Source organism: Lagopus muta, chromosome 1 (genome assembly GCF_023343835.1).
Source record: "Lagopus muta isolate bLagMut1 chromosome 1, bLagMut1 primary, whole genome shotgun sequence".
NCBI lineage: Eukaryota > Metazoa > Chordata > Aves > Galliformes > Phasianidae > Lagopus > Lagopus muta.
The window spans coordinates 28,209,577-28,223,416 of record NC_064433.1 but is presented as its reverse complement, the minus strand read 5'-3'; the positions used below and the strand labels follow the sequence as shown (position 1 = coordinate 28,223,416).

At 36.5% G+C, this 13,840-nt stretch overlaps 1 protein-coding gene across 42 annotated transcripts in view; it reads right to left on the bottom strand.

Moving 5' to 3' along the window:
* Positions 1-13,840, bottom strand: part of NRCAM (neuronal cell adhesion molecule) — a 140,660-nt gene that overhangs the window by 43,732 nt on the left and 83,088 nt on the right. For 31 of the 42 annotated variants that reach the window (XM_048947195.1, XM_048947166.1, XM_048947235.1 and 28 more), the window contains 5 exons: positions 13,637-13,807; positions 13,131-13,187; positions 10,743-10,854; positions 8,602-8,786; positions 7,038-7,169 (listed from right to left, as the gene is read on the bottom strand). In XM_048947195.1, the coding sequence (XP_048803152.1) occupies positions 7,038-7,169; positions 8,602-8,786; positions 10,743-10,854; positions 13,131-13,187; positions 13,637-13,807 (657 nt within the window). The remainder of the gene's footprint in view (positions 1-7,037; positions 7,170-8,601; positions 8,787-10,742; positions 10,855-13,130; positions 13,188-13,636; positions 13,808-13,840) is intronic. The other 11 variants (XM_048947233.1, XM_048947234.1, XM_048947268.1 and 8 more) reach the window with 1 other exon arrangement.

The window sequence follows — 13,840 nt, the reverse complement described above, 5'->3', positions numbered from 1 at the left end:
GGAAGCTAAACAAAAGAAGATCAAAAGAACTGTAAAATGATAATGCGGTCTGTAATATAACGTTATTAGTCCAAATAAATGATACAAATTTCAGCCTAATAAAATTCTAAAAGGACACTTTTTTTTTTAAAAGAAAACTAGTAGGTCATGAAATAATTGGTTTATTGATTTTACAATTCCTTAGCTCAAATCCCATTTTCCTTATGGAAAACTGGAAGATAGGTTCCATTGTTGGAAGATTTTGTTATTGTTGTTATCATTTCTAAAAGCTTAAAAACAGAAAAATGTGGTCAGACTGATGGAGGTTATGGAGCCTCTGTCCTTAGGGAAAGTCAAAGTCTGAGCAGACACAGCCTTGAGCAACTTGATGCAGATAATACTCTGCTTTAAGAAGGCATGTAGGACTAGATGATCTCTACTTCCTTCCCACTTTTCTATGATTCTGTGATTTTAAGATAATCTAATTAAAAACACAGATTGACAATAAGAAATTGCTCACTGAGAAGGAGGTATACACCTTCAATTGCTATTCTGTAATTTATTATTATTAGCAAAAAGGCTAATAATTTTAAATTCAGAAATGATGAATCCGATACTGTTACACCATTCTGAAATACAACAAAGTATGAGCTCCAGCTGACCTCAGATATTCTCAGCTCTGCTAACTTAGAAGTCAGGTCCCATAGTGCGTAGAATTAGGTATTTTTTTTGTCATTGCCCAAGAAACATGATGTAATCTAAGGTAATATATCTTTTTTTCCTTTTTCCCAGAGGCATACTGTAGATTACAGTCTAAGTTTGCATATAAACCCTTTCTATTCCATAGTGAAAATACTGATGTCATCTTCAGCTGTTGTGGAGATTCCCTCTGGCTGAAAACAATCTGGAGAAGAAGGGAATGAACTTACTTGCTTGATTTTCCTTGTATCAATGGGAACAAATAGAGCTTCAGCATGAATAAGAACTAATCTTACCCAGATCAGTAACATGTCACAGAAAAATAAAGTAAGAACTTCAATTTAATTTTAATTTGAGAAGAGCAAAAAGATTTATTATCTTTAGGTGCCTGCATTTTCTTTCATGCTATCTTCAGCAACTGATGTCATCTACCTGGACTTGTGCAAAGCATTTGACACTGTCTTGCACAACATCCTTGTCACCAAATTGGAGAAAAATGGATTTGATGGATGGACCACTTGCTGGATAAGGAATTGGCTGGATGGTCAACAGTTCAGCGTCCAAGTGGAGACCAGTGACAAGTGGTGTTCCACAGGGATCAGTGATGGGACCAGTGTTATTCAGCATCTTCATGGGCGACATGCACAGTAGGATCGAGTGCACCCAGGTTTGCAGACAACACCAAGCTGAATGACACAGATGCAGTTGACACACTAGAGGGAAGGAATGCTATGTAGAGGGACCTGGACAGTCTTGAGAGGTGGGCCTATGCCAATCTCATGAAGTTCAACAAGGCCAAGTGCAAGGTCCTGCATCTGGGTCGGGGCAGTGTCAAGCATAGATACAGGATGGGTGGAGAATGGCATGAGAGCAGCCCTAAGGAGAAGGATTTGGGAGTGCTGATTGATGAGATATTCAACATGAGCCAGCAATGTGTGTTTGCAGCCCAGAAGGCCAGCCATATCCTGGGTTGCATCAAGAGAAGTGTGACCAGAAGGTTGAGGGAGTGTGATTCCGCCCCTCTGCTCTGTTCTTGTGAGACTCCACCTGGAATACTCCATCCAGTTCTGGAGCCCCCAACACAAGAAGGATGTTGGAGCAGATTCAGAGGAGGCCACGAAGATGCTCAGAGGGCTGGAGCACCTCCTCTATGAGGACAGGCTGAGAGAGCTAGGGCTCTTCAGCCTGGAGAAGAGAAGGCTCCAAGAAGACCTAATTGCAACCTTCCAGTATCTGAAGGGGGCCTACAGGAAAGCTGGGGGAGGATTTTTATAAGGGTATGTAGCAACAGGATGAGGGGAAATGGCTTTAAACTGGAAGAGGTGGATTTAGACTAGATGTCAGGAAGAAATTCTATACTGTAAGTGTGGTGGGACACTGGAACAGGTTGCCCAATGAGGCTGTGAATACCCCTCCCTGGAAGCATTCAAGGCCAGGCTGGATGGGACTTTGAGCAACCTGGTCTAGTGGGAGGAGTGGAACTAGACTATCTTAAAACTCCCTTTCAACTCAAACCATTCTATAATTCTATCAAAGTAATGAATAAAAATAATTACTACTGCTATGTATTCACAATGACTATCTGCTTGTTGAAAAACGTTTCAAATAGCAATTTTTATTTTTTTAAGTTCATGAATAAGATCATTTCAGTGCAGGAAACTACACAGGAGGAAGAGGAGCTGCAGAATTTGATACCAATGCAGGAACAGAAAGTCTGTTGTTTAAGCTGATGGTTTCTCTTTCATCTCTTTAGTAAAGCTGAATTTTCATTTTGCATCAATTTCTTAGTGATGCTGAGAAAATTATATTAGATTTTTATAGTGAGCATCTCTTGTAGTAGTTCTACTAATATTATAATTCTGTCTTTAAGTTTATGGCCAAATAATAGTTAATGTAAATAGTGCCTGAGATTACCACTAGCTTTTAACACATTGTTTTCAGCTCTGATTTTAGAGATATCTTTAAAGACCCCGTTACTGTTGAAAAATATTAAGAAAGTAAAGACAGTTGGGTTTTTTAGAATCTTATGGTCCTTGCATAGTGATGACCTTCAGATTCTGACAGTATCAGGTGATCACTTTTATTCTAACTCTTGCTAAAAATAATCTACAAATTTTCATGATTTGCTTTTTTCTCCAAAAATTTATGTTGACAAGTAATTTTCAAAAGAAGGAAGATCTTCCTGTGGTTAAAAATAGCTGCAGTTGGGAGACTGAGGTGGCAGTTCAGAAGAACTATTTGTAAAATGTTGTACATCTGTATTCTGATGGATTAGCTATGACAACAGAAGAATGTCACAGAAACAGGACGTATTTCTGCACAGATGCATACAGTTCCAATGGTATGCTGCAGGTTCTGACCCAGACGAATACTGGACTATATTTTCAGAGTTGGGTAAATCTGGACAAAAGCCAGTAGAAAAATAGTGAGGATGAGCAGTATAGAGCATCAGAAAGATTTGAAAACCTATAGGGTCATACAAGACTGAAAGTAAGCAAGAACAAGAAACTTACGTAATTCAACTTCGCTTTACTCTATCACCTACAGCGAATTCTCAAAGACTTAAGTCTGGAAGAGATAGAGCAAGAAAAAAGTGCCCTTTTCTTAATAATCTCACATGATTCTCGGTAAAATATTTTACAGTCATCACTGCAATCCTTGTTCCAGGGCAAGCTTTTGATTTTAATCATACTATTAACACCAAAGGGATGGCAGGGTATTACCCCCACAGCCACAGCTGTATTTTGACTATCTGTGCAGAATGAAAAAAAGCTGCTTATCAGAGGTTTTACTATCTACTGCAAGCCCTAAGCCAGATTCATCTCCTTGGGGCATCAGACTCCAGCAGGTTTCCCTGCACCCTCCATGGCCATCACAAGCAGCATGTGTGTGTACTCACACAGAGCATGATGGACAACAAATCCCCGAGCCAGGGATTATCAAGGCCTTTCATGAAGGAAATTTAAGGGCTAATGTTTCTCCATTCACTTCAGTATGATTACTAATGGAGACTAACTCAAACTAAGATTCAATGTGAAATGTGATATGAACAAGTGAAGAACATTTTGAAAGCAAATAAATAGTGCCTTTCAGTGCACTACTTTGTTTAAATCTAAGTGTATTTAATATTTAATAGTTCATCATGAACTATGAACTACTGAACCAATAAATTAGTCTTTTGTGCAGTGTTTGCAATGTCTTTCTGCAGTCCAATTATGAAAGCGCTTCCCCTTCCCAATTAATCCATGTTGTTACTTTTTTAAAAGTTGAGATACTTTACGCATGGCTTCCCTTTTGTAAAGCCATGTTGAATATCTGAGCACTAAAACACAACGGATTATGCAGCAGTATAAATAATGCAGAACTCGAGTGTTAATTGAAGCGCGAGGCAAGGCAGAATCATGGCCTGAACTTTCAATTGCTACTCGCAAAGTAATTCTAATTGACCACAATGGGACTGTGCATGTGGGTTCAAATTACTCCTGTGAGTAAACATTACAAGGTTAGCTCTTTATCACTCCAATATGCCCAGAACAGCTTGCTTTAAATTTAAAGCATTACTGTCCAAAAAAATGTTCTGAAAGATTTCAAATAAACTTAAAATCTTCCTTTAAAAGTATCCCTTCATGCTGAGTAATATAACCTGGAACATTTTGCTTTTTTCATAGATGCTTAAAGTACATTAATTTTTTATTTATTTTGATACAAATCTGGTCTTCATCTTTCTTCCCTTTTCCATTTTTCCTTTCTCTTTCTGTTCTTTAAGGCTCACTCTTTCACTGAGACACGGATGGACAGCTCTTTCTTCAACGCTCCCCCTCCCTGCCTGAATGTATTACAGAAAAACAAAACCGGAAGAATTAAGCATCTCCCAGTTGTGCTTTCCAATAGAAAATGAAAGTATTGCAAACAGATTACTGGGCCACAGGAGGCACATTGTGGGATACATGATGACAGCAGGGCTTTGAAATTCAAATGTAGTTCTTTTTCTTTGAAATCCTGCCATGGGTGTAGCTCTGTCAGCACTGCCCTGAAGCTGAAACAGCTGCTTTAGTTTCCTTTTACAGTGATTTACTAATCATTCAGCTGGGAGAGGGGCTCAATTCTGTCATTTAGTAACAAGTGAACAAAAGGGCATACTGTACTTGGTAGTTTCCATATCAGCTTTTTGATAACTCAGAATAACACAAAATTACAAGAATCTTAAGAACTGCAGTTTCTGTGATCATGATGCTTTTCTCTCTTTGATGCTCTGACAGATTCAGTGTCCTGGAGCATCCAGTGAACTTGAACTTACATATTTAAGATGGTGAAATTTCAGCCTTCCTCAGCAGTGAAAGTGACCTTTAGCGTAATGCTTAGCTACTAAGTTATTATTTGCTGTATTCTTTTGCCTTTCCTTTTTTTTTTCCCTCCCTCCTACTGAGGTTGAGTGGTTAATTTTATTAAAGTCTTTTAATTTTTCCTGGGTTCCCTTCAATAAAGCTCCACATACTGATTCCTCAGGGCCAGTGAGCCAATATATGCTGCCCTTGCTTTTGGAAAATTTGGTGCTATCATGCAGCTGCTTCCAAAAACTTTGTATCTCTTAATGTTTTACTGCTACCCTGAAATGCTGTGAGATGCATTGTGCCTTTTCTGGAAAATTTACTCGTTTGTTATTTTAATAGCAACTCCTACAGCTTTGACAAGGAAGCAGAACAAGGCAAAGATGCTTTTCACAATCATCAGCAAAAGCTGTTATTAGTCAGGAGTGCTGAAGGATTAAACTATCCGCAAGACAAAAGTCTCCACCAAACAAAGCAAAACAAGATTAATGGCAACTATATACAAATAATAAGGATGTTGAGACTACCTAAAAGCCAGAAAGGTAAGAACAGAATAGGTACAAAAATTCAAGCATAAAGCAGAAATGCTCATTTATGTACACACAGCATGCATAAGACTACTTTGCTATTTTCCTATTTTCCTGCAGTACTTACCTTTGTTTGGTGAGACGAGTAATAGCTCTCTGAAGTGGTGCTTAATGTGAGCTTACATAGTTTTCTTAAACAATGGAAGCTTCTTTTTTGACATCTCAGGCCAGAGATCTTAACTTACACTTAAGTAATACCTCTGAAATAGGCTCTTGGCTAAATAACTGTTTCAATACTTCCCCTTATTTCATCCTTTTGGTACAAAAGATGAAAATGCAAGACTCTGTTGGCTTCTGAGAACTACTTTGCTATTACAGACATACTTGTGGAAATTAGAATCATGGAGTGTCTTCTGTAAATACCTTTAGATTTTCTTCAAGTTGCATACTTTTCCCTGCAGTTCAGTTTCAGATCTCTTGTATTGCAAATATTTTGAATATATCTAATGTAAGTTCTTGTTTGCCTTTTGCTATTTCCTATATTCTCACTGTAGAGAGATCTATGTGACACCCACTTTTGGTGCACATCTCAAACACCTCCTGAAAATCCTGAAAGTCACAGTCATACAATCAATGAGTCAGAACAGTCCAGTATTTTACAGTACATTCTCTCTCTCTTTTCAAAAGGAAACAGGGTGGATTGTTTTTATATTGCTTTATAAGAAAGAAAGGATAAAGCTAGACAAACCAAGTGGGATTTAAGGATGGTGGCCATGCTGAGTGCAAAACAACTGACAACACACTGCAACACCCTCTGGCAAGCTCTTCCCAAGTAAAGTTGTGCTTTATGTAGCAGCTAACATGTGTTTGACTTAGTCATCAATTCTGGGATGCTCTTCTTACTCATACACAGAGAAACAACCATTTCACAGGCTTACAGGTTCCTTTTCTTTGACATCTGATTGGGACATGTTGTTTTCCAGGCACTTGCTGATGTACCTGGTCAGTTTTGCTGCTGTTTTTTTATGTGCTGAAGCTTCCAACATAATCTAATCTGCAAACCCTGCAAAAGTGCTCTGAATATTCACAGGAGTGATGACTTACATCATCTTTTTGATTTAAACACAAAATGTGTATCTCTGGGGCAGCAAATGAGGGAATTGTTCAACATGAATGCCAGTGGTGGAAATGATACCTCAGTAATACTCCTCCAAAAAGAATGGTACAGCTTTGTTGCTATGGCTCTCTGTAAGCATGCTACCAGATGGGATAACCAGGTGTACGTTCACAAATCCAGTGGTCTCAAGCACATTCAATGCACATTTTGTTATTACATCTTTAGCAACCACAGTATTTTTAACACTTATAACTCACTTATAATTTGTTATTACATGTCAGGCAAAAAAAATCTTCAAACACATGTTCCTCATTTATAATTTTTATAAAAATTAACACTTTTTGTATTTCCTTATTAATCCTCCTGCAAGGTAGTTAGACATCTTACTTGCTATGGGAACGCCATTTGTTAACCAGCTTATGCTAGGTTTTGGGTTGCCATTAGCTCTGCAGATCAATGTCCCATCTTCTCCAGGAGATAAGACCAAGTTCCTGGGTGCTGTTATCCAGTAGGGGGAAGCTGGAGGTAGGAACAGAAACATGCAATCATTTTCCAAAATTATGTACTGAAAACCATGAGGCACAACAATGGAAATAATAAAATAGTTCAAACTGTACGTATAGGTATAGACATGCACTTGCATGGTCAATTTTTTTTGTACACACGACATTCAAGGATTATGTGATAAATAATACTTTGACTAAACTAAGCTATTGAACTGCACTAAATAGGGGTTAGCTTTTTACTTCAAAATCCTGGAATAAATAACAAAACATTCCTTCTTTCTTATAGGGCTACTCATTTTTAATAAAAAATTGTCTTTCATTAAGACAGCAAGATTTATCTGACTACGGCATCTATAGAGGCTAGAATGGTCTTTTGATTAATTTTAGATATATCCATGTTCTCAGTAGTTAGACTGTTAGAACTGAAGTTAGGATAGATTATACAAAAAGATTTCATGTCAAGGGTGAAATTTATAAGTGGCAAAATCTTTGGTCTTGCTGAATTCAGTGGGTGATTTCAGTAGGGTTAGAAGTTTATGTGATACACTTGAAAACACACAAAAGAGATCAAAACGAACAGAACACTGAGCTTACCAAAAGATTTGCATCTATGTCATCATTTTGAATTAATTATTTTTTACAAAAAAAAATATCCAAACCACATCTATGATATATTATCACAATTTGCAATTTAACTTCAGATTTTAGACTGGTAGATATGTGCAAACAAGTCTTCTGTTCTTGAAAAGAAGGCTAAATACAACCATAACAGGACGTTGGGCTGCTGTAATGTAAGTAGCTATTGAATATGCAAAGGGAGCACTACAAATGGTTACTTAAATGCCCCATAAGCTGTTTCTGCAAATTTTTTGTTTTAGAGTACTCAAAATATACTTACAGTTTCTATTTGGACAAAAATATTGTGGTTTTGGAATTAGTAAGACAATAATTCAGACAGAAAACATCAAGGAAACAGAAAACAGAAATGTTCACTGAGGGAGGAAAGGGAGCATGAGATGACCAGAAAAACTGAAGAAAAATTTGGGCTATATGAATGGAGAGGAGAAAAGACAAAATAATAACGAAGCAACGAAGAAGAGAGATGTGGAGGAAGATAAAAAGACAACAACGAAGGATAGAAGCAGTCTAATGACAGTTAATCAAAAGATCTAAAATGAACATAGCTAAGGAATTATTTTACCGGTGTTAATACAGCCCCAAATTAGCATGTTGCTTGACAAAGTAATATAAGAAAAAGAGAAATGGAAGTTAGAGGTGGTAAAGTCTGTTTGATGGCAGAATTCAGTTGGCTTATTGATCACTTCACCCGTTATTTTTTACTGTTATCATCCATCCTTTCAGCAATAATTTACTATCCAATAAGCATATTTCCATCTTGCATTCTTGATGTTGACAGTATTGAATTAAGATTACTTAAGTATTACCTTTTACAGTTACTGAAATGACATGATGAGTAGAACCTAATATGTTTCTTGCTATACATTTGTAGTTCCCAGAGTCAGCTTCAGAAACATCTATAATCTTGAGAGTTTTCTTGAAATTTTCAAAAAATGTTCTGTTGGCTGGCAGTTCACCACCCTCTTTAATCCAGCGGATTACTGGCGTGGGTCTGGAGAAGCAGAAGTGCAGATCAAATTAAGGGACTGGTAACAAGGAAGATGAGAGTTCTATACTTGAAGATGTATTTTATAAACAATCTATTTAAAAGACTTTACTCAGATTTGTGGTACATGTCCAGCAAACGTGCAAAGTATGCCAGCATTTGTTTCTAGGAAACAACAAGCCTCACTAACACTGTCAATCACCATCTGTTTTTAGGCTTAATAATTATGGAATACACTTGTCTGCTGATTAATCTTAAAAACCTTGATGGTTAATAAAGGGATACAAATGTACTTCATATCTTGCTGCACCTACACTTTTTATTACGATTACATAAGAGTAACTTTTGATAATGATAAGTTTACAACTGTCCTTTGAGCAGTATTTTAATATTTTAATGCTTCACGAACATCATAAACACAAATTTGTTAGGAAACAAATCTTTCCTATGAGAAAGAAAAAAAAAAAAAGTCAGTTCTGAGTCAAGTATGGCTACTTATCACTGCACTGCGTCTAAATCTTGGTTGTGCTTCATGTCAGCCACTGAAGTCAAAAGATTTTCAAACTCACGCAGACAAAAATTAAAATGTGTTGCTTACTGAGTTGAATGTCTGCTCCAAAACATTAATGAATCAAGAGGCCTGAATCTGGCCTTTTGTGGATAACAGTGTAAACTTCCCTCACTGAATTATTAAGAATAAAGTTATGCAACATAAACATTACAAAGACACAATTCCATATAAAGCATGATATTTTAATTTTTCCCTGTTTTTATAGAGCCATTTTACTGGAGTCTGGACCTCTGATTAATTTATTGCCAGGTTGCCAAAAAGTCCACCATAACCATATGGTGGATGAAGATTACAAGATCTGATTCTATTCCCACTCACAGTTGTAGTTATGCTAGTGGGGCTCATGCAAGGACACCTGAAGAGACCAACCCTTGAGGTGCTTAAGGAACCTTTGGATGTTTTGTTGAAGGACATGGTTTGTGAGAGCTGTTGAGGATTGGTGGACTGGGTGGTCCTGTAGGTCTTTTCCAACCTTGGAGATTCTACAGTTCTGTGACCACAGCTGTGACAGAAACAGTGCACTGACCCCTACATCAATCTGTGCCAAACTGTACATGCCCACACCCTCTGGAGTTTATGCAAGTGAATCCCTCTAAATGATGTTGTGTTATATCATTTGCTGGTTTACTTCACTGCTACGTCAGAGTGATCTGCACTGAATGTTTTTGTGCACTGTAAATATATTTATAGTTTTTGAAATAAATTGGTACTGAAAATTTTCCAGTACTACAGTATCTGAACCATTTTCTTCCTGAGAATGAAATGATTTAAGACCAAACTAGTTCATGAAACTAAATTGTTCTTTGGTAAATTTTCACTTGCACAATAAGCACTGAAGGCAAACATGCATTACACTGAAGAAACAAGTACCAATTAAACTCAATTACAATGAGAAGTTGGATGTAAATCGCTGAAGGTATGTTCTGACAAGTCCCACCTAGATGATCTCCTAAGTATTATTAGCATACGCGAGCAGCCTTTTCAGATTATATCAGTACATTCTTATCTTTTTTTTTTTTTTTATTTATGCCATTTGAGAGCCTAGTGGCTGTATAGTTAGCAAGAAATCAGACTTGTTTCCTGAAAGAAATTCTTCAGACATGGAGACAAGCATCCAATGTTACCTTATGACTTTTCTTGCTCGTGTCCTAAAAGCAGAGGCCATCTCAAATATTTAATAAAATGAGAAAAACATTTAAGTTCATAGCTGGCTTTAAAATCTGCTGATTTTAGAGAAAATGGAAGACTTCCTTCAAGTCCTCTTTCCATTTTATATTTCTGTTTCTTTAGATCCTTAAGATTATAAGTGTTAACTTTTTAATTATCTCTGGAAAATTCTCCACCAATACTGTACTTCTGTTTAGAAAAACATGGAATAAAAAGTCACTCACAATCCTGCTGCAATGCATTCCAACAAAAGAACATTTCCTCTCAGTTCCACTTTGTTACTTGTGCTGCCTGTTGGTGTAAGAAGGACTGGTGGCCTTTCTGTAACTGGCTTGGCTGGAACAAGAAAAGTTAAAACAATTAATTTCCAGATTTTATTTTAATAATGATCAAATGCACACATCTATTCTCACATTTTGGACATAAATTTTGATACATATAGTCCGTTTAAATAAAAAATATCATGTCACATAAATACACAGTTTAACAAGTTAGGCTTTTGACAGACATACCAGAATCATATTTCAACCTAGTAAACGCTAGAATTTTGAACACACACGTGAAGAGAAGGCTCAATGCAGCCTTTCAGTAGTTGGAGAGAGCTTACATACTGGAGGAAGACTGACTTTTTACATGGGCAGACAGTGATAGGACAACGGGGAATGGCTATAAACTAAAAGAGGAGAGATTTATGTTAGATGTTAGGAAGAAATTCTTTATGCAGAGTGTGGTGAAGCACTGGTAGAGTTTGTTCAGAGAGGCTTTTGATGGACCATCCCTGGAGGTGCTCAAGGCCAGGTTGGATTGGGCCCTGGGCAGCCTGGTCTGGCGAGTGGCAGGAGGGCTGAAAGAAAATGGTTTTTAGGGTTCCTTCCAACCCAAGCCATTCTATGATTCTACAAAAAAACCTCATTTGTTTGCTGAGGGCAGCTTTTGATACATAGAGTTTACATAAGCAACTATGTATGGATGTATACTGAGCTCGACCGGCCGCAGTCTGCAAAAGATTGAAAGTTACCAAAAGTTTCTGGGCTTCCATCAAAGCACTAATAAAGCAAAGTAACTAAATTCAGAAATATAAACAAAGTTGTCAAGAGGTATGCTTCAGTTTCAAATATGTTTTGTTCAACATTTTCTATAAAATGTGAGAAATCTCTAGAAATTTAGTTCTGTCTTCTCCTCTTACTATATACTCAATCTAAATTCCAACCATTACCCTCTCTGGTAATAATGGAACACTGATTGTCCACAAGAAGTAACCATAGCAAACAGATAGCTATAAGACCCGTTTCTGACATTATAGTCAGTATTCTGAAATCTACTATGTTGTCTCATGTGCCTCCCTGTCGACGTTCTTTTAAAGTTATTTTAAAATAAAGGATCAACTTGCCCTAAAGTGCAGCACCAGTCTGAATCACTATATTAACCTACGGTTATTTAGTTTTGTTTTTTAATGTGGACAGGGCCAGGATTTATTGACAGACTGACATAAAGAGAGCACTTAATTTTAATATGGTATTTGTCATGAATTCCTTAAAAGTAGTACCTGAGCAACTTAAAGTTGGGAGCAAAGCATAACAAGCACAGTCAGTAGTCATGGGCTCTTAGAAGTCTACCCAGTTTCTTCACTTCCAAAGATCACTGTCTCATTTTGCAAGACTATGAAAATTCAAAGAATTCTCTCTTTTTTTTTGAGTTGTGAACCAATTAATTGTGCTCTTTACTATCATTCTGCACTCAGCTTCATAGTTATTGTTTGTTCTTGAATGAAACCTTATTTTTATGCAAAGAATTAAAATATTCTGTGTCCCTGATGCAGTTCAGATTATAGTAAGTTACAATTTAACATACACATAGACTCACTTGACAGAAAGACAAAGCAGAACAAACGTTATGCATTTATTTCAAACAGCATTAAGTGGGGAATTCCAGATGCTCAAATGCTGTGGCATCAATCTTACCCCACAGTCAGCCTTGCTAAGCACAGATACCTGTTCAGATGGATTTAATTTGCAATACACAGAGCACCATTCAACACAGATTAATGAAAAGTTCAAACACCAAACAAACAAACACATCTTTTCCCTGCAATGTTATTTACACAGATAGTATTAAGGTGTTTAGATTTTAATCAATTTCAGTTCAGTTTGACATTTATGAAATACATTAAAAATGAATGGTACATTCAAGAAGTTATTAAATATAAAGTGTATCTGTTAGATGCTTAATTGTTGTTATCTATTATGCAGCATGTGATATTGAATAGTCCCAGTGATAATGAACAAACCAAACTAATAGTTGGAGAAAAAAATATTAAAAAGTAACATAATTCAGAAGCAAATAGACAACTTGGAAAATCCGCCCCAGCGTGAAAGGACTCATTTATCTTAGGAGCTGGTATTTTTTATGAGACATATATTACAGTAACATTAAAACATTAACAAGTTGAAAGGACTGTGCAGTCCATTTTGCATGTATTATCACCAGTACTAATAGATACCTTCATTAGAAATTGAAAAGGAAGCAAAAGGTTAAGCAGCTACGAAGGTAAAGTTAGTTAACTAAATACTACTGTGAAACAAGGAGTATCAGTGAGGACCAGTATAACTCACCACCATAAATATCAGTGTCACTCAAATTAGCAGCTATAGTGTCATTCAATGAATCCACTGAAATAAACAGAATATCATGAAGAATGCATACAGGAGGGATAAATCAAAGTATCGGGAATCAAAAGGTGATGTTATGGCCACGGTGAGTTAATCAAATGATTGATTAATTTATTTGGATAGTTACAGCCGTAACAGATTGATATTCTTCACTATGAAAACCACTTAAAAAGTTATTCTTACACTATATTTTTTCAATCATTCAAATCCTAGAAAATGTTTCTTCAAAAGACAAAGCTTAACAAAAGGAAAAAAGACAGCTTTTGAAACAGATTATACACCAAGAAAACTGGAGATTACATTTTAAGCTTTAAAAAATAATGCAATTTCTTAGTCAGAATTAAACCAACAAAGTCTCTAGCATAAAACTACTAAAATTTGACAAGTCACCTGATCATTCTGGATAAACACCATGCATGTATGTAAGTATTAGGTGATGCAATACCTACTTGAAAAGACTTTTACAGAAATGGGTTGTTTCTGCTGTATAGTTTGTGTATGATTAAATCTCGCATAGCAGATATAGTCCTCACGGGTGTCCTCTGGTTGTACATTAGAAAAGTAAAGGTCTCCATTGAGACCTTGGGAAACTCTTTCACTTTGAGGCAGCCTTTGGAAAGCTGAGGAAAAACAAGAAAACATTTATTTCAACT